Source organism: Siphateles boraxobius, unplaced genomic scaffold (genome assembly GCF_051911475.1).
Source record: "Siphateles boraxobius isolate OS27281-9 unplaced genomic scaffold, OSU_SipBor_1 149, whole genome shotgun sequence".
In the NCBI taxonomy this organism is placed as follows: domain Eukaryota; kingdom Metazoa; phylum Chordata; class Actinopteri; order Cypriniformes; family Leuciscidae; genus Siphateles; species Siphateles boraxobius.
This window is the reverse complement of record NW_027508754.1, coordinates 312,855-335,000: the sequence shown is the minus strand read 5'-3', so window position 1 is coordinate 335,000 and position 22,146 is coordinate 312,855. Positions and strand designations below refer to the sequence as shown.

Here is a 22,146-nt window from a genome sequence, read left to right as displayed (position 1 = left end):
TGCTACAGATGTTGTATAGTCAGTCCATTATATTCACAATATAACAGGATTCCTTGTACATTAATGCGTAAATATACACATTTGTTTTAGTAGTTGCTGTCTTGCCATTGTGACTTTCAATCTGGCGAATGCTGGTTATTATGATATATGAAATCTTTCAGTATCATGTATATAAATCAAAGAGCTATGGTATTAATCTGAAACATCTCAGTATTTACATTTCTGCATTCGGCAGATGCTTTTATCCTGAACAGCTTACATTGCATTTAAGCTCTACATTTCATCATTCCCTGGGAATTGAACCCATGACCTTTGCGTTGCAAGCGCTCTCCTGTTTTTCATACAGTTATGTGTTTCTGGCATCATACACAATGCAGGAGTGGAAATGTCTCATGCGAGGCCATCCGTGACTTTATCTGGACAATAACTTTATTCTAAATCTGCTGTAAAGCCAAAACAATTTCCTATTATCACTGTAAAGCTGCTTTACAACAATCTACAGGTGAAACTTGAAAAATTAGAATATCATGTAAAAGTTATAATTTTGATGATTATGGCTTACAGCTTATGAAAACCCCAAATTCAAAATCTCAAAAAAAAAATTATATTACATGAAATCAATAAAAAAAGGATTTTAAGGCCCTCTGAAAAGTATAATCATATGTATATAGTTATATATACTAAATATATTAGTTTCACCTTTTAATCTGAATTACTGAAATGCATTAAGTTTTGCATGATATTCTAATTTTTCGAGTTTCACCTGTATATTGTTAAAAGCGCTGTTTAAATGAAGGTGACTTGACTGTTTTTGGCATCATACATCACACAATGCAAGAATGCAGAGCCGTCCGTGAATAGACATTCTAGTCACTTCCATAAATATCCGGATGGGAGGAGGTGTGTGAAAGGGGGTCGGCCAATACGTTCGTATAAATCCCAGCTCTCCCAAACGGGACACAACACTCTCCTAGAAAACTTTCAGAGCAAGAACTCAAACTCAAGCCATGGCCGAGAGACGGATTCCCTTTAGCTTCATGCACGGCTCTTCCTGGGATCCTTTCCGGGACTGGTACCAGGGCAGCCGGCTCTTCGATCAAACCTTCGGGATGCCACCCTTCTCCGAGGAGATTCCCACTTTCCCGAGCACGCACTGGCCGGGATACATGCGTCCCTTCGGACACCCCGACATGCAGTGTTTGATGCCGAGTCCAGCTCAGATGCCCATGTCTCCTCCCGCTGGGATGCTTCCTCAGAACTACGGGCGGGCCTTTTCCCGACAGCTGAGCTCGGGAATGTCGGAGATAAAGCAGACTCAGGACGCCTGGAAGATCAGCCTGGATGTCAATCACTTCGCCCCCGAGGAGCTGACGGTGAAGACCAAAGATGGAGTGGTGGAGATCAGCGGTGAGCACAAGTTCTGTTTTAAAAATGCTCAACTCATAACGCATGAATTTAAGTCTAACCTCATAATATATCGAAATATCGCGATATGCATATCGCAACAGCTTGCAATAACGGGTCATGAACAAAAGACAAAGTGAAAATCACTCTAAATAATTTTTGTAGCTTTAATAAGAATAAGTGTATGTATAATTCATACAGTGAAAAGTAAGCAGTGTTTATTTTTACATTTGATTATTCAGTTTCTGTTGTTTAATAATCCTAATGTAGGATAACCTGATGTTAAAATAACACTTCTTATGCTACAGTAAAACACTGAAGCTGTAGGGATGTTTTCTTGTCACAAAAAGAATGTGAAACACGTATGTAGGTTATATAATTTTAAATATATTTTAAAGATAATTTAAGTTTATTTTACACACTTTTTAAGCATTATCGTATCAAATATCGCTTTATTTAATGAGTTATCACATTTTTCTTTAATATCGTGCAGCACTAATTATCAGTCATGACACGTTTTTCTTATAACTCTGTTATTACAGTCATAATGTTAACTTGGGTACCATTAGTCTTTTGCATCTTTACTTCGACTGCCCATCTTCCACGCTGTCTGTAAACAGTGTCGTTTTTTGTTTCTGTGTATTACAAATGTAATGCGATATGAAACTGCAATCGCTCATTTTCTTGGACTGGCAAATGTCTATTGTCCATTTATGTGTGAACTGATTGTTTATTCTTTACTGTTATTGTGAAGCGTCCTTGAGCTTGGGAAAGGCGCTATATAAATTAAACTTATTATTATTATTATTATTATAGATGTAGTGCTGATGAAGACAGACAGTATTGTGTTTGTTTGTGAACCGATTTCATTATAAATCCACTAAAAATCACCATCACATCAGCCGATTGAAACGCATTGAGAACTTAGTGAAGACAGTAGACTTTAGATTTTGACCAGATTGTGGTAAATAGTGTCTAAAAGTTATTATAAAAGTTAATATTTTGCTTTGAGAAAGGAAATTACACTTGATTTGTGTAGTTGTTTTGAAAAGGGATGAGTAGAAGTCCATTTCTGCCACACAATAAAAAGAATCATGCTTTGGTGAATCAATATTATGAATTTTGATTTATGAATATTAAATATTTATTTTGTAATTATGACATAGTATGTCATCATTTTGACTTTTTTGTTATAATTATGCATTTTTTTCTATTCATAATTTATATTTTACCTCAAAATTGTCACTTAGTGTCTCATAGTTTGAACTTTTTATCTCATAATTATGACTCAGTATCTCATAATTATGACTTAGTATCTGGTATCTTAGGAACAAATTAAGTCATAATAGTCATAAGAAGAACAGCTCAGTTTGTTCTGTTTGAAATGATCAGGCCATAGATGTAGTGCTGATGAAGACAGACAGTATTGTGTTTGTTTGTGAACCGACCTCATCATACATCCACTAAAACTCACCAAAACACCAGCCGATTCAAACATAATGAATAGATCCTCTTGATGTAATGAGTGACTTTCAGACACTGAATGTGTCCAGATATTTATTGGGGTAACTAATGTCTAAAAACTACTATACAAGTTAATATTGCCCTTGTCCAGGAAATGTAGAAGCCCATTTCTGCCACACAAGAAAAAAAAAATCATGCTTTTGTGAATCATAATTATGAATTTTGACTTTTTAGAAAAATGTTAATGTTTATTTTATAATTATGACTTAATATGTCATAGTTTTAACCTTTTATCTCATACCTGTCTTAGTATGTCATAATTTAGACTTTTTTGTTATAATTATGCATTTTTATTCAATTGATTTTTTTTATCTCGGAATTATTACTTAATGTCTCATTATTTAAACTTTGTCACAGTTATGACATTATGTCTCATAATTATGACTTAGTATCTCATAAATTCTACTTATTGGGATATAAATATGGCTTTGAATCTCATAATTGTGATTTATTATCTAATAATTTCAACCTTTTTGTCATAATTATGCATATTTATTCATAATTTGTTTTTTATCTCATAATTATAACTTAATATCTCTTAAGTTTAACTTTTCACAGTTATGACCTTTTCAAGTAATAATTAACTAAGTACCTCATATATTTGGCTTATTGTGTCATAATTATGGCTTTTAATCTCTAAATTGTGTCTAAATAGTTAAAAACAGCTACATAAAATCAGGCTCTTTTTGGCCCTATGAATCACCCGTAGTTCAAGCCCGGGTTGCCAGATCTGCAGTGTTTCTCTACACTAAACATGATTTGTAGCGCACCGCCCGTCCAATAATCGCAAACATTGTGCTTTGTTACTTCTAAAAAGAAACAGTCTCATCTTTTTAAATTCTGTCCATTTTATAACGAAATTCAAACAATAAATGCTGTTTTGACGCTCTTAAATTTCACGTGACAGATCGCTGTAGTCGCAGGGCTGTTGTATACACACTTTTCAGTTTTTATTTGGGTGTAATTATTATATCTGGAAATAAATAGCAGTTTAATATTATAGGCCCACCTCTGTTGTTAATTGCAACCAATATTATAATGTACCAAATGAGAGGGTTCTCTGTATAGTTTACAGCATTATTTGGGAGAGGATTTTTTTCCTAAGAAAAACCAAACTATAGGAAGACTTTTTGTGTCATACAAGTGAAACTCGAAAAAATAGAATATCGTGCAACAGTTCATTGTATTTCAGTAATTCAAATTAAAAGGTGAAACTAATATATTTAGTATATATAACTATATACATATGCATGATTATACTTTTCAGAGGGCCGACATTTCTTCATTTAAAATCCTTTTTTTTATTGATATCAAGTAGTATTCTAATTTTCTGAGATTTTAAATTTGGGGTTTGCATAAGCTGTAAGCCATAATCATCAAAATTATAACAAATAAAGACTTGAAATATCTCACTTTGCATGTAATTAGTCGATATAGTAGTTTCACCTTCTAAGTTGAATAACTGAAATAAATGAACTTTTGCACGATATTCTAATTTTCCGAGTTTAACCTTTAATTATGATTCACCAAAGCGTGATTTTTCTTTCTTTTCTTATATGGTGTAAATGTTCTTCCATAAGGAAGAGAGGTGGTGGAGTGTGTAGTAAGGAAAGGCTGCTGAATAACAGATGTTGCTGGGAAAAGTCGGGTGGGAGCTGATAAATCAAGCCAGCAAAATTCCTGAGATATTACACAGGATAATGTGTCAAGACTGACGTGTGCAAGCGAGTTTTTGTATATATCATGAGACTTTGTGTCATTTAACATATTGTATGCAAGATGTTTGTTGTTTGGTATGGAGTAGAAATGCATCAGATTTCAGAAGTGAATTAGGAGCATTTCATGTTGATCTATATAGTGAAGTGGAAGGACTCTTTTAAAGGGATACTCCACTTTTTTTGGAAATAGGCTCATTTTACAACTCCCCCAGAGTTAAAGTGTTGAGTTTTACCGTTTTTGAATCCATTCAGCCGATCTCCGGTTCTGGCGGTACCACTTTTAGCATAGCTTAGCATACATCATTGAAGTGGACAAGACCATTAGCATTTCTCAAAAAAAAATGACCAAAGAGTTTTGATATTTTTCCTATTTAAAACTTGACTCTTCTGTAGTTACATCGTGCACTAAGACCGACCGAAAATGTAAAGTTGCGATTTTCTAGGCTAATATGGCTGGGAACTATACTCTCATTCCTGCGTAATAATCAAGAAACTTTACTGCCGTACCATGAGTGCAGCTGGCGTAATGATATGACGCAGCACCTGAAAAAAAGGCTACCTTCCGTCAACATAACCAACGTGACAACCTGCTTGCGCAGGGAGCGTTCCTTGTAGTATATGTCCTCTGAATCATCTGTCACAAATGTCTCCATGCTACAAGGAACGCTCCCTGCGCAAGCAGGTTGTCACCGTCGGTCTTAGTGCACGATGTAACTACAGAAGAGTCAAGATTTAAATAGGAAAAATATCAAAACTCTTTGGTCATTTTTTTTTTGAGAAATGCTAATGGTCTTGTCCACTTCAATGATGTATGCTAAGCTATGCTAAAAGTGGTACCGCCAGAACCGGAGATCGGCTGAATGGATTCAAAAACGGTAAAACTCAACAGTTTAACTCTGGGGGAGTTGTAAAATGAGCCTATTTCCAAAAAAAGTGGAGTATCCCTTTAATGACTCATGTATCACATCCATCTCTGTGTTGGTCTCTATCAGATGATCAGGGTTGTTGTGTACACAAACACAGCCGGTGCTGGGTTACCCATGGTTTGAGCTTTGAGGAACACTGAAAGGACAGCGAGGTCAAATGAAGCATGTTGTGTTACACACGTGATTTACAACAGAGCGTGAAACACACATTACTGTCACAAAGAAATGTGTCGTGTCTGTGACATTAATTCACATCAATGTGAACGTTGATTGATAATGCAAAATAATCCTTGGGTAATGCTAATGAGATCTTGCTAACACTTTACAATACGGTTCGTTAGTTAACATGAACTGAGGTTTAGTGATTTTTATTTTATTTTATTCGTTTATACGTTGATATTAACCTGTATGTACTATTTAAATCCTTTTATTATTTTTTATTATTAAAAATTATTATAAATTATTTTATTATTATTATTTAATTCTGGCACACTATACATTTATTAATGTATTATTAGTGTGCATTGTCCCTGTTAAATAAACCTGAAATAAAATAAATGAACTAAGAATGAACAATACTCCTACAGCATTTAATTATCTTAGTTAATATTAATTTCAACATTTACTTATAAATTATTGAAATCAAATGTTGTATTTGTTAGCATTAGTTAATGCACTGTGAACTAACATGAACAAACAATGAACAGCTGGATGTTTATTAACTAACATTAATGAAAACTGTGAGAAATGTTTTTGTTCATGTTAGTTAATACGTTAACTTAAGTTAACTAATGAAACTTTATTGTAAAGTGTTACCGAGATCGTATAAATAAGTGTGGTTTCATATAAAAATGTAGACAGCTGTTGATATACAGTAAGAGTATATGAGTGGATAGAATATTTAATTTGATGAGAAATATTGTGTTGCAGATGTTGATATTTTTAGATCTTGTTATTTTGAGTTCAGTGTCCATTTGCTCTTTTAATGCAGAATCTGAGAGAAATAATCTCATTTGTGTGTTTTCTTTTCTATTCGTGTCTGATCGACACACAGGCAAACACGAGGAGAGAAAGGATGAACATGGCTTTGTGTCCAGATGTTTCACCAGGAAATACACGTAAGTACTGAGAAGCACACTTGATCATTTAGACTTTTTGTTATCATTATGCATTTTTTATTCATACATCATTTATTATCTCAAAACTTTATCTTATTGTGTCGTAATTATGGCTTTTATCTAATAATTATAACTTAGTATCTCATATTGACGTTTTATGTTATTTATGCATTTGTATAATTGATTTTTATCTCGTAATTATGACTTAATTTCTAATTATTAATATTTTGTGTCATAATTTATTTATCTCACAATTATGACTTAGCATCTAATAATTTCAATTTATTGTGTCATAATTATGGCTTATTATCTCATAATTATGACTTAGTATCTCACATTGACATTTTGTCATTTATGCATTTGTATAATTGATAATTTTATCTCGTAATTATGACTTAGTATCTCATATTGACGTTTTATGTAATTTATGCATTTGTATAATTGATTTTTTATCTTGTAATTATGACTTAATTTCTTATAATTCATTTTGTCACAATTAGGATTTTTATGTCATAATTGATTTATCTCACAATTATGACTAAGAATCTAATAATTTGACATTATTGTCTTAATTATGACTTATCTCATAATTATGACTTAGTATCTCATATTGACATTTTGTCATTTATGCATTTGTATAATTAATATTTTTTATCTCATAATTATGACTTAATTTCTTATTTCAACTTTTTTTCTCATTTTTTTTTAGTTTTTTTATCTCAAAATTATGAATAAGTATTTCATCAATTTAACTTATTTTGATATAACTATGGCTTTGTATCTCAAAATTATGACTTACTATCTCATAATTTGCTGATGCTGATGAAGCACACTTAAAATGTAGGATCAAGAAGCACTATCCAGGGTGGGGCCAACATCTTTTGACAATGATTCATGCATCACATTGCTTAATATTTCACATCATTATCATAGTGTTTTGAAAGGTAGATGTGGTGACGCGAGTGTGTTGTGTTGCAGTCTGCCTCCTGGTGTGGACTCTGAGAAGATCACCTCCAGTCTGTCTCCTGAGGGCGTCCTGACCATCGAAGCTCCTCTGCCCAAACCTGCGATCCAGGGCTCAGAAATCAACATCCCTGTCAATACCGGCAGCAGCGCAGCGACCGGCAGCACAACAAAGAAACCCTGAGCACTACAGCAAAGACACACACACACACACACACACACACACACACACACACACACTGCCTGGTTCGCTATCTTTGTTGTGACTCTCCATAGACGTAATGGTTTTTATACTGTCCAAACTGTATATTCTGTCCACTTACACTAACTCTACCCCTACACACACACACACTGCATTGCCATATCATTTTTTTATCTTTTTGTTTTTCATATATGTGATTCTTTCATCTTCTCCTCTCTTCTACTCGTAGTAAATCACAGTGTGCACAGCAATCTCAAAAACATGCCCATGTTTCACCCCCAAATCAAAAGAAAGAATAAACACAAAATTATATTTTTGACAAAATCAGCCAATAATATGTTTGCATGACAATTAACCATTTTCTTATTGTAATGAAAAATATTGAATAATAAACACTGAAAAATATTTATTATTTACATTTACGCACAGTATTTATATTGGTTGTATTTGTTGTAGTGAATTTAATCATATGCATTTTGGAAAAAATATTGTCTAGAGGAACCAATTTTTATGATTACAATAATGAGAATGATATTTTTTTGCACTACAATAATGTGAGAATTTAAAATAATGTCACAATTCAAATGGCCCTAAAATATGATTGTTCTTTGACAAGATTTTTTTTCTTTTGATTTTGAGATGAATTATGGACATTTCTTCAGGAGCTTCACATAACTGGAGTTTTACTGCTGGTTTTGCTACAGCTTGAAGACCTTTTCTGAATCACTAGTAAACATGCACAAATTCAGGCACAATAAAAAAATGTTTTCATAATCGTATTCATTGTTTTCATCTGCTTCAATACTGTAGCGGTTTAGCGATAGACTAATGTTTTAGGCATTGCATCCTTTTTGAAACCAATCTGACTCCATATTAAAATTTTAACTGCCACATCAATTACTGATGCCTTTGGGTTTCTGAGGCATTACATAATGTTCTACATTACTGTAATAAAGGCTTTCCCATCATGAGCTATTCTAATGGTAGAATTGGGAATAAACAACTTCAAGACAAGGCAAATGATTATCGCATTATGATCGAGACCACACACAATCATTTAACATATATTTTGAATAATTTAACAATCCTCTCAGTTGAAAATTGGATATCCGGCTGGACTTATATATGACAGAAGTGAGATGCTTGTTCATGACTGTCATCTCTCTCACACAACAGGAAACAATTTTGCAGAATATTTAATGAATCTAAACTTAAGATCAATATGGTTATTGACTGTTACTGTAAGAGGTGCCTTAATATAACAGAAGAGATAAAAACGGGTAGAAACCACTTAAGTAATAGAAATTGTTTGAAATGTTTTATGCATAGTGTATTTTATATTGTAGTCATGTATGTAAGCCTCATCTACTGAAATAGCATCTGTATGCATGTTTCATGATCACCGCACACAGTTTACATCAGAATTTTTTTTTTTAAACGATCATTTTAATATTACCCATGCAGTTCTGTGGTAAACAAACTACATGATTTTTTTTAAAACCCTGTACAGTGATTTAGGAGATGGCCATGTAGTATGATAATAGAAAAGATGAAATGTAATGATTCTGACAGCCTTAAATAGGGCTTGTCTTATAGTGAAGAGCCTAAATAAGTATGCACAATGTTTGTGTATCTATATGAATTTTAGGCTCTAGTCTAGATTAATTTAGGTTTATGTTAAAATGCACATATTCATGCTTAATATGCAGATACAACTGGTGATTCATTGTGGCAATGTAAATATATTCCTCTGTTTAAGTGGCCTCAAATTGCAACATTGGCTCAACCATGCATGAGAAGTAAAAATCAAGCTTTTAATGTTGTTTATACGTCTATGTGGTGTTTTTAATATGCTTAAAGACAAACCCTGTGCAAATTCATAAGTCAACACCATTGCTGTGTATTTTCTTCTTAAAACTATATGCCTTTCTCCAAAGACGATCTAAGTTGTTACAAGCTTTTGTAAGGATGTTGATGTCTGACTGTGAGATGGCGAACGGGAACATGGTTTGTGTAACAATAGCAACATTAGCTGTTTGATAACGTAGTCAAGCAAAAGGCTAATCATATTAATTACCGTCATATGTCCGGCGTTGCAAAGAGCGATACATAAAGCCTGTATGAGTGAGTGGAGGCGGGGCTCATTTGCATATACATAGAACCGCGTATACTAAATTAAGCAAGGGTGTAGAGTTACATTTAATCTATTTTAAGGCATGAATAAAAAAAATTCACAGGAAAACATTTTTTTCAATATGTAATTTTGGTTATCAAAGATGAGTTTAAGGGATAAAATGTTTGACTACAGCGAGACTTTAAGAAACCATTTTGAAAACAGTCATTATTATTGCAATTCCATTCGGTGATGTTAGCAGAGCAATGAATTATTAAAGGATTAACATGATGAAAAGTGGTGCCAGATCAGGGGCCGGTTTCACTTTGACTGTGGCTTAGATATAGTAGTTCCCTTTCAAGGGAACTCAAGCTGTGGGAACGCCCCTGCGTTGTGCGTCATGAAGCACGTATGGAATCAGTCCAATGGAGAGACGGAACGTCATAGGCGGGTGACGTCATCGACCAGGAAACTATAAAGCACCGCCAAAACAAAAGCGCGACAGCTTCTATGCCTTCAGTAAGCGCTATATGTGGATCTGTCTCAAGTGTTTTTGTCTGTCACTAAGCAGGAGTTTCACTATTTCAAAAAACTATATATATACAGGTCCTTTTCAAAAAATTAGCATATTGTGATAAAGTTCATAATTTTCCATAATGTAATGATAAAAATTAAACTTTCATATATTTTGGATTCATTGCACACAAACTGAAATATTTCAGGTATTTTATTGTTTTAATACTGATGATTTTGGCATACACCTCATGAAAACCCTAAATTCCTATCTCAAAAAATTAGCATATCATGAAAAGGGTCTCTAAACGAGCTATTAACCTAATCATCTGAATCAACTAATTAACTCTAAACACCTGCAAAAGATTCCTGAGGCTTTTAAAAACTCCCAGCCTGTTTCATTACTCAAAACCGCAATCATGGGTAAGACTGGCGACCTGACTGCTGTCCAGAAGGCCATCATTGACACCCTCAAGCAAGAGGGTAAGACACAGAAAGAAATTTCTGAACAAATAGGCTGTTCCCAGAGTGCTGTATCAAGGCATCTCAGTGGGAAGTCTGTGGGAAGGAAAAAGTGTGGCAAAAAACGCTCCACAACGAGAAGGGGTGACCGGACCCTTAGGAAGATTGTGGAGAAGGACCGATTCCAGACCTTGGGGGACCTGCGGAAGCAGTGGACTAAGTCTGGAGTAGAGACATCCAGAGCCAACGTGCACAGGCGTGTGCAGGAAATGGGCTACAGGTGCCGCATTCCCCAGGTCAAGCCATTTTTGAACCAGAAACAGCGGCAGAAGCGCCTGACCTGGGCTACAGAGAAGCAGCACTGGACTGTTGCTCAGTGGTCCAAAGTACTTTTTTCGGATGAAAGCAAATGTTGCATGTCATTCGGAAATCAAGGTGCCAGAGTCTGGAGGTAGACTGGGGAGAAGGAAATGCCGAAATGCCTGAAGTCCAGTGTCAAATACCCACAGTCAGCTGCTGGTGTTGGTCCACTGTGTTTTATCAAGGGCAGGGTCAATGCAGCTAGCTACCAGGAGATTTTGGAGCACTTCATGCTTCCATCTGCTGAAAAGCTTTATGGAGATGAAGATTTAATTTTTCAGCACGACCTGGCACCTGCTCACAGTGCCAAAACCATTGGTAAATGGTTTACTGACCATGGTATTACTGTGCTCAATTGGCCTGCCAGCTCTCCTGACCTGAACCCCATAGAGAATCTGTGGGATAATGTGAAGAGAAAGTTGAGAGACGCAAGACCCAACACTCTGGATGAGCTTAAGGCTGCTATCAAAGCATCCTGGGCCTCCATAACACCTCAGCAGTGCCACAGGCTGATTGCCTCCATGCCACGCCGCATTGAAGCAGTCATTTCTGCAAAAGGATTCCCGACCAAGTATTGAGTGCATAACTGAACATAATTATTTGAAGGTTGACTTTTTTTTTTTTATTAAAAAAACAATTATTTTATTGGTCGGGATGAAATATGCTAATTTTTTGAGATAGGAATTTTGGGTCAAGTTACACCAGAGGCCAGTCTCGAGAGACTGGTACCCTTAGTAGTATTTCTGGCAGAGTGGAAAAGCCTTCCAAAAATATCTCAGTGGGTTCTGCACACAGTAAAAAAGGGTTATGCTATCCAATTCAGGTGTCGTCCACCAAAATTCAGAGGGGTTCTGCCCACAGTGGTGGGCCCCGAGCAGGCTCTGGTAATGGAACAAGAGGTGAAAGCGCTTTTTTAAAAGGAGGCTATAGAACGGGTTCCTCCTCCCAGTCTGGAGTCTTGTTTTTACAGCCGATATTTCATCGTTCCAAAGAAGGATGGGGGGTTGCGTCCAATTTTAGATCTGCGCCTGTTGAATCGCTTGGTAGGGAAGTTAAAATTCAAGATGCTCACTATCAAGCAGATTGTGTCACAAATCAGATCCGAGGACTGGTTTGTCACGATAGATCTAAAGGAAGCGTACTTCCACATTTCCATCCTTCCACAACACAGGAAGTTCCTGAGGTTCGCCTTCGGGGGCGAGGCGTACCAGTACAAGGTTCTTCCATTTGGGCTAGCTTTATCTCCCCGCACTTTCACGAAATGCATGGATGCAGCTTTAGTGCCCCTGAGGCTTCAGGGCATTCGTATCCTCAATTACATCGACGATTGGTTAATTTTAGCTCAGACAGAGCAGATGGCGGTTCGGCATCGAGATGTCGTTCTCGCTCATATCAGATAGTTGGATTGAGGCTGAAGGCAAAAGAAAAGTGTATTATCTCCTTCTCAGAAGACCACTTTTCTGGGCGTCGCTTGGGATTCGGTCTCGATGCGGGCGCGACTTTCTCCGACCCGCATTGCTTTGATTCTCTCAGCTATGAAACAAGTAAAACTAGGCCAGCTACTCACTGTAAAACAGTTTCAGAGACTGTTGGGTCTGATGGCAGCAGCGTCCAACGTTATACCTTGCAGCCTGTTGTACATAAGACCACTACAGTGATGGCTCTGGACCAAGGGATTCTCCCAGAGGGGAAATCCGCTCCGCACGATCAAAGTCACCAGGCGCTGCCTTCGTGCTCTGGTCATGTGGAAAGAAACTTGGTTCCTATCCAAAGGGCCTGTGTTGGGGGCTCTTTGTCGTCGCGTAACGCTAACGACGGATGCTTCCCTCACAGGGTGGGGGGCGGTCATGAGTGGTCGTCCAGCCCAATGTCTGTGGCAGGACCATCATCTATCACGGCATATAAATTGTCTAGAGATGTTGGCGAAGTTCCAGGCTTTGAAACATTTCCTAGCGGACCTCAGAGGTCATCATGTGTTAGTTCAGTCAGACAACATGTCGGTGGTATCGTATATAAATCATCAGGGGGGCCTGCGGTCGCATACACTTTACAAGTTGGCCCGTCAGATCCTCCTGTGGTCCCAGGGGAAGTTACAGTCTCTGAGAGCTATGTATCTTCCTGGTTATTTGAATGCGGTAGCAGACTCCCTGTCGAGGCAGGGGCCGAGGCCGGGGAAGTGGAGATTCCACCCCGAGGTGGTGGAGCTCCTTTGGTTGAGTTTTGGTCGCGCCGAGGTGGACCTATTCGCCTCCAAGGAGACAACATCTGTGGTTCTCCATCAGTCAGCCAGCCCCTCTGGTGTTGGACACTCTGGTTAAGCCGTGGCCGAGGTCACGACTGTACGCTTTTCACCCGATTGCTCTCCTACCAGGAGTTCTGGAGAGGGTTCGCCGGGACGGGGTCATCCTACTTCTAGTAGCCCCGTTCTGGCCGGCCCGACTATGGTTTGCGGACCTAATATCTCTTCTGGACGGCTCTCCCTTGGAGATTCCGATCAGGAGGGATCTACTCTCTCAGGAGGGCGGTACGATATTTCACCCCCGCCCAGAGTTGTGGAAACTGTGGGCTTGGCCTCTGAGGGGGCCCAGCTCAAAGAATCTGGTCTCTCAACTGAGGTTGTTGAGACCATCCTTCACTCCAGAGCTCCGTCCACGAGGAAGTTATATGCCCTGAAGTGGAAACTTTTCACTTCCTGGTGTGCAGAACACCGGCAGGATCCAGTTAACTGCCCAGTAGGTGCAGTGCTGGAGTTTCTGCTGGAGCGTTTCTCTGCAGGTTTGTCCCCCTCCACACTAAAGGTGTATGTGGCGGCACTAGCTGCTTACCATGTCCCTTTCAGTGGAGTTTCTCTTGGGAGACACCCATTTATAACTTGCTTCCTTCGTGGCACTTTGAGGCTGAGGCCTGCAGTTCGTACGAGGGTGCCGACTTGGGATTTGGCCATTGTGCTAGAGGGCCTTTCTTTGGCCCCCTTTGAACCTATTGAGGAAGTTTCTGAGAAATTTCTCACTTTTAAATCTCTTTTTCTTCTTGCAATCTCCTCACTTAAGAGAATCAGAGATTTGCAAGTTCTGTTCGTTGCACCCTTGTGCCTGGAGTTTTCGCCTGGCATGGTCAAGGCTTTTCTTTACCCTAGACCAGGTTATGTCCCTAAGATCCCTACTAATGTTGTGAGACCTACAGTGCTGCAGGCTTTCTGCCCTCCTCCATTTGTGTCGTCAGATCAGGAGAAACTTAACCTTCTCTCTCCGGTTAGGGCGTTAGACGCTTACGTCCACAGAGCTGCCCTGTGGAGGAAATCAGAACAGTTATTTGTGTGCTTTGGGCCACCCAGGAAAGGGTGTCCCGCGTCTAAACAGAGAATGAACAAGTGGGTGGTTGAGGCAATCTCACTTGCTTATGAGTCGGCTGGCCAGCCTTCACCTCTGGCTATACGAGCCCACTCTACTAGGAGTATGGCTGCTTCTAAAGCTTTGTTGTAAGGAGTATCGCTAAGTGATGTATGTGATGTGGCTGGGTGGTCCTCTCCCTGCATACATTTGTTAAGTTCTATGAATTGGACATAAGTTCCACTCCTGGGGCGCAGGTGCTCTCGTCCTCTGTGCGCTAGTTCTCACATGACGGTCATTTTCTCTTATGGCGACGTGGGTATTAGCGTTCCCACAGCTTGACTCAGCTCGAGTTCCCTTGAAAGGGAACGTCTCGGTTACGTATGTAACCTTAGTTCCCTGATAGGGAACGAGACGCTGCGTCGTTCTGCCATAATCCCAGCATCCCCGTTAGCGCTTCCTTCAGGCCTATCAGAAGCTGTTGCGCTTGTGTTTTGGGGGTGCTTTATAGTTTCCTGATCGATGACGTCACCCGCCTATGACGTTCCGTCTCTCCATTGGACTGATTCCATACGTGCTTCATGACGCACAAGGCAGGGGCGTTCCCACAGCTTGACGATAGGTCCCAAGCCTGGGATAAAAGAGTCTAATTTATTTGGTCTTAATTAAGTCAGTCTTTATTTTTGTGAAACAGTCTAACTTGCATTAGACTAGTCTATGAGCAGATTTTAGACTTGTCTGACACTATAGACCGGTCTAAAATAGCTTTGTGAAACCGGCCCCAGGGCTGTGTTCCCAAAAGATAAGCTGATCATAGAATAATTGCCACCAATGTTGTCTATGATCAACTTAGGCCCACAATGCATTTGGGAAACGCAGCCCAGATCAGTGAAAATCAGTCCATACAGCCGGTTCCACTGTCACTGTACTTCTTAAAGGGATACTCCACCAGTTTTTCTTATTAAACTATGTTATTCCCTTAACTAAGACGAGTTGATACATACCTCTCTCGTCTCAGTGCGTGCACTATATCGCTCTGTATTGCCGCAAAACTATGTTAGCACTTAGCTTAGCCCATGCATTAAATATGGGCCAAGCAGAGAAGCGACCAAACACTTCCACGTTTTCCCTATGTAAACACAGTTACTCGAGTAGTGTAACTTGACCTGGGCTGGTGACACAAAATAAACCGTTGCGCTTTTCTAAGCGTTTAAAATTGATGACTATATTGTATGGCGGAATACCATAACAAGTGCTTTTGAGCACTTCGACTTGGCGCAATAATATCTTCACTCGTGAAAAGTCCTCTTACCGGCTCCCGCTTCCTCTCCCCCTCCCTCTGACATTTCCGTCAATACAACCAACGTGACATGCGCCGGCAGTAGTAGTTCGAGCGGAGTTGACGAAGTAACAGGTTGTTGGAAGCTAGTTTGTGTACAATAATGGTTAAAGCGTGCATCGTAAAGGGTTGTGAAAATAAGGAGAATGTACATAGTGCTGTCATTTTTCACCGAATTCCAACACACCACATACAGCGGAGAGCTTGGTTAGCTGCTTTGAACAAGAATCCCAAAACACCATTGATGACTCTGAAGAAGTGGCGTGTTTGCTCCGAACATTTCACAAAGGAGGACTATACCTGCACAGGAACACGCCTAAAGGATGAGGCTACACCAACAATATTCAGATCACTTACACAAGAAAGAGGATCATCACCCAACGCTGTAAGTGTACTTTTGCATGGTATTTAGTTGTCCTGGAAGTGTCAGTAACCTTAGCTGAGTAACATATCTGTGAAATCAGTGCGCTTCTGAGACAGGAAATAAAAAGTTACTGTTTTATTTAGATAAGGACTGAGCTCAGAAAGAAACATGTAGTATAAGCCTTAAACCGTATAACTCAACCAAGCTCTCCTCTGTATGTGGTGTGTTGGAATTCGGTGAAAAATGACAGCACTATGTACATTCTCCTTATTTTCACAACCCTTTACGATGCACGCTTTAACCATTATTGTACACAAACTAGCTTCCAACAACCTGTTACTTCGTCAACTCCGCTCGAACTACTACTGCCGGCGCATGTCACGTTGGTTGTATTGACGGAAATGTCAGAGGGAGGGGGAGAGGAAGCGGGAGCCGGTAAGAGGACATTTCACGAGTGAAGATATTATTGCGCCAAGTCGAAGTGCTCAAAAGCACTTATTATGGTATTCCGCCATACAATATAGTCATCAATTTTAAACGCTTAGAAAAGCGCAACGGTTTATTTTGTGTCACCAGCCCAGGTCAAGTTACACTACTCGAGTAACTGTGTTTACATAGGGAAAACGTGGAAGTGTTTGGTCGCTTCTCTGCTTGGCCCATATTTAATGCATGGGCTAAGCTAAGTGCTAACATAGTTTTGCGGCAATACAGAGCGATATAGTGCACGCACTGAGACCAGAGAGGTATGTATCAACTCGTCTTAGTTAAGGGAATAACATAGTTTAATAAGAAAAACTGGTGGAGTATCCCTTTAAAAGCTTGAATAAATGATTTATCCATTTCCATATGGCCTCTTTAGTCTTTCCATCCATCCATTCCTTATTTTACCATCTGTCTATTTCCGAGCCAGAGAACAGTCCGGTCTTCACTATGAGCCGAGGGTTTGATTGGAGCAAACACAGATGCGTGTACATGATGCACACTGTCAGAAGTAGGCCAGCTCTCAAGACTCTATCTCACTAAATCTCTCATTTCAATAACTTAATATGACTGCCAAAATGTTATAAAAGCAACACGGGGTGCAATTTATCTATTATATTAAGTACAGAGAGTGCACGCTGTGAATTTGCCAAAGAGCAACGTGAAAAGAAAATGAAAAAGAAGTGAGTGAAAGAACTGATTATAAACTCTAACCCTTGTGGATTAATAACTGGCACTATTTCAGCATGTGCACATTTACTGAAACTATGCACTGAGGAACCTTCAGTGAGGAATCATGGTGGGTTCATTTTTGGTCGATTGATTACCATTGTATAACCTCAGTTTTACTACAAATAACATGATTAAACCATAGTTAGTGTAGCAAACCTGGTTAATTTGGGGTCACCATGGTCTAACTACAATAAAAAAAAAAAAATTTGTTAAACCATGGTTCATTTTCGTAAGAGTAGAAAAAGTTATTTCATCATGTAACTTCAATAACAGGAAAAAAACTGGAACTTTCAATTGTATTTTGGGAATCCTACAGGATAGTTTTTAAAGAATGGTAAAAAGAGGAACCCAATGCATTCACACATAAGTTACGTCAATTTATATAAACACAGAACCCTAACTATTTTTTTTATTTCATCTACAACAAACCACAAATCTTTATACAAGTATACTCTACATCGTCAAAACATTTCCACGAAAGAAATTGTGTGTAGATCCTCTCCATAGTCGATACGTTATATAACCACGGCATCCGCATAGCAACTATGATCCTATTGGATGGCGCGTTTCGTCTGCGCCATTTTCATTGGTCCTTTAAGTTGCCTCGAAAATGAAAACTTCGGTCGCCTCAGAGCGGTAAGTACGAATATTTCTCAGAAATAGTGAATTCAATATTCTTGCAGTAGGCCTAGTTCGCGTCATTACTACAATTTGTTCATTGGAGCACTCTGAAAAAACGATGGTGTAAATGACAACAGTGTTCCTAAGGTGTGATTTATTGGCGTTTAACGAGCGTTTCCCGAAAGCGTTCGCGAGATTTTTAACGCGAATGCTTTCTCTTAGACATCCATTGTTTTCAATGTTTTCTTCAATGCTGTCTTAAATGGCACTTCTAGACAGTCCCTCCTTAAAATTCAGATGAGAAAACAGAATTACGAATGATCAAACGAAATACTGTACAAAGCACAACAACCTCGAACAGCGACATCAGTGGATAAACTTCGCTGTGTTTTTATTTAGAATAAAGGTCATTCTCTTACAATTCTGAAGATAAGCTATAGCCTATTCAAATGTTTATTTCAGTGATTCACAAAATCGGAACATTAAACTAACAAAACAGCATGTAATTTACTAGTCTTTTTCTGACTAAATGTTTTTTGCTTCAGTCTATTTACAAAAAAGCAATACAATAAACGTAGGAAGTAATTTAGGCCTATGTTAATCAAAATATCTAAATCCCAAATATGCCTATATATTTATTTATTTTAATGTATCTTACAGCATTTTAATATAGTTTGCCAGCCCAGACCTACTTGAAGACAAATTAAGAAAAGTACTGATATGTCAATAAAAAAAAAAAAAACTTAAAACGAATTGGCTGAATTAATGAATAAATGACTCACTCGCCAAGAAGCTTCGTTTCTGAATGATTCAATTGAATGACTCACTCACTCATAAAGAAAGTCAGTTGTCATGCAGTCATGCATTTCACAAGTGCAGTGTCTATGCAAAAAAGGAATGATTGGTTTTCCAGACCATATTAGCCTACAAGAAGTGAAGAATGCTTCTGGTAAGGTTTGTCAGACTCACTGCCTTTGCAGCTTTTGTTTGTAATCATTGATTTTCCATTCTCTGTCTTGACTGACAGTATAATGCTCACACAAGCTCATCTACCCCGAGCAAATCAATATTTGCTGCTTGCGATGTAGGATTCAGCTCAACATGCTTACGTTTGCCCTGCTGACTCCTTTCTGACTCCTTTCGGATCGACTGTTTGACTTTGGACTGGAGTAACTCCCTACGTAAGCATTTAGGCCTACATGTAATTTAAGTGTCAACTTAAAGGAATAGTTCACTTAAAAATGGAAATTCTGTCATTATTTACTCTCCCTCAAGTTGTTTCAAACCTGTATGCATTTTTTTCTTCCGCTGAACACAAAAGATGTTTTGAAGAATGTCGGTAACCAAACAGTTGATGAATTTGACTTCCATTGTTTTCGTTTTCCTACTATGGAAGTCAATGGGATCAAACACCCTTCACTGTATTTTGTTGCCGTATTGAGCCATGATGTATGTATTTAGGATTTTTATTGATGACTATTCAGTGTCATTCTCACAAGTATTTAAAGCACAAAGAAATTGTTTAATAAGTATTGCACCAGCTATATATCACTGACCTACCGGTCAAAAGTTTTATACATTACAATAAAAAAATAAAATAAAAAAAATATTTTATGCTTGCCAAGGCTGCATTTGTGTGATTAAAAATACAGTGTAATAAACTGTCATTTATTCCTGTGATCAAAGCTGAATTTTCAGCATCATTACTCCAGTCTTCAGTGTCACATGATCCTTCAGAAATCACTATAATATGATGATTTTCTGCTCAAGAAACATTTATGATTATTATAATTATAAATTATATTATATAATATTCATTTAGCATTCTCTGATGAATGGAATGTTTGAAAGAACAGAATTGATTTGAAATAGAAAACTTTTGTAACGAACGCCATTATTTAAATTTAATGCCACCTTGCTGATTAAAAATATTTTCTTTTTCAATACTTACCAAAACTTTGAAATGGTACACAGTTTCCACAGAAAAAATTAAGCTGCAATGATGTCAATCAGAAAGCAGCAAATCGGCATATTTGAATGATTTCTACGGAGCCCCTAAAGATGATGGGAAAAATATGAGACAGTCTCTCACAAATGTGTTATGTTCCCCTGAGACACATTTTGCTAACTCACAAAGAATGCAGAACTAGTGAACGCAATTTTCTCTGGGGAATGTTGAACTGTTTTGCAAACGAATGCAACATTTCTTGGGACAATGCGAAACGTTAGTGAACACAAAGTTTCTCGGCGGAACGCAAAACTTTTGGGAGGGAATGCTAGTTTCTTGGGAAAATGCAAAACTGTTGCGAAAGAATGCAAGTTTCTTGGGAAAATGCGAAACTGTTGCGAAAGAATGCAAGTTTCTTGGGAGAACAAAACTTTTGTTAGCGAAACCTCTTGTGCGCGAACGCAAAGTTTCTCGGCGGAACGCAAAAGCATTGGCATAATTTTTCCTCCCATCTCTTTTTTTTTCTCGTTCACCATGTGACACTTAAAGTCCCCCTGTAGTCAATAATTGTATCCCTTAAAACTCATCTTTGATCACCAAAATGACGTTTAAACGTTTTTTCTTTGTAAAAAAATTCTTCATGTCTTAAAATAGCTTGAATGTAACTCGACACCCTTGCCTCATTTAGTATGTGCGGTTCTATGAATATGCAAATGAGCCCCGCCTCCACTCACTCACTCACTCAGCTCAGAGATCTACTCGTTGACTATCACACGTTGATCTGATTGGTTACAAGGTAGTTTGTGACGTCAGAAACACCAGCGATTTCAGGCCCGGTTCTACGGGGGTGCTTGAGGGTGCTAAGCACCCTCAAACAAAAGTGAAAGCACCCTCAGATGAAATTTTTAATAGCCCACATGTAAACGAGATTTTACCGACAATAGAAACACAGACGGATTTCACACTCATACATATACACAAAATAAATCCATTAAGACGATTTTTCAAATCAGAAATTATTTCATAATGCTTTATGCATTATGTTTAATGCATTTGATTGGTTGTGTGTCCTTTCGCGATCGTGATTCGCATAGGTGAAGCTGTCTCTTTAATTGCCCACTTTGCTTGCGTGTGTGCGTCCCGCTCAGGAAATTCGTTAGCTGACTTTCTGAGACGGGGCTTTAGGTAGCCTAAAAATATTAATAGTCCATTGTTAATCATGGACATACGAAATTGGCTCAAGCAAGATATAAATGTAAACGACAAAAACTCGTACTGGGCATTTCCCCCCATATTTTGAATTTTGGCCATTCTAGCTGCATTTAAACCGTGCAGTAAATCACTAAATGCACTTGCCATGGTCTGAACTATATGGTAACATCACAGTATAGGCTATGTGTGGCATGTTTTTGTTTGTTTTCTGCAAAGTGAGGGACATAGGCTACTCGATCATGCCAGATCGTATATCGTTTAACATAAAAGCAATTACAATATTGTCGTAGACAATAGGTGTCGCTCAGCCCTATTTTGAGGTACTATTTTCAGACTGATAACAACTTTGGGAGCCATTTCCTATGTTTATGTAAGCACCCTCACTATTTTCAGAAGCACCCTCAGTGATTTGGTTCTAGAACCGGGCCTGAGCGATTTCAAAGCGTGTTTTTGAGACTGTCTTTGGTTCACTGCAGTTTTAAGCAGAAAATACTCAGCAATGCTGTCGACTTATGAATTTACACATGGTTTCTCTTAAAGCATATTAAAAACACCACATAGACATATAAACAACATTAAAAGCTTGATTTTCATCACAGGGGGACAATTCTGCTTTGCCATCACAGGAATAAATTAGTTTAAAATAAACATGTATTAATATAAAATAAAAAAGTTTATTATATATTAAAAATAGAAACAATTATTTTAAATTGCAAAAATATCTCACAATATTACTGTATTTTAATTAAATAAATTGGTGAGCATAAGAGGCAAATTATAATAAAAAAATCTTAATTATTCAAAATTTTTGACCAGCA

The 22,146-nt window shown here is 38.0% G+C and overlaps 1 protein-coding gene across 1 annotated transcript; it reads left to right on the top strand.

Annotated features, from left to right (window-relative positions):
* Positions 1-911: 911 nt before the first annotated feature.
* On the top strand, positions 912-8,634 carry LOC143738546 (heat shock protein beta-1-like). The gene is made up of 3 exons (XM_077230548.1): positions 912-1,407; positions 6,627-6,690; positions 7,669-8,634. The coding sequence occupies exons 1-3, from the start codon at positions 1,008-1,010 to the stop codon at positions 7,835-7,837; spliced, it is 633 nt and encodes a 210-aa protein (XP_077086663.1). The 5' UTR covers positions 912-1,007; the 3' UTR covers positions 7,838-8,634.
* The last annotated feature ends 13,512 nt before the right edge of the window (positions 8,635-22,146 follow it).

What these genes read in the sequence shown, in the direction of transcription:
- LOC143738546 (XM_077230548.1), top strand. Translation starts at nt 1,008, where the DNA reads ATGGCCGAGAGACGGATTCCCTTTAGCTTCATGCACGGCTCTTCCTGG. An exon ending in TGGAGTGGTGGAGATCAGCG is followed by an intron (nt 1,408 to 6,626) that starts GTGAGCACAAGT and finishes ATCGACACACAG; the next exon opens with GCAAACACGAGGAGAGAAAG. An exon ending in TGTTTCACCAGGAAATACAC is followed by an intron (nt 6,691 to 7,668) that starts GTAAGTACTGAG and finishes GTTGTGTTGCAG; the next exon opens with TCTGCCTCCTGGTGTGGACT.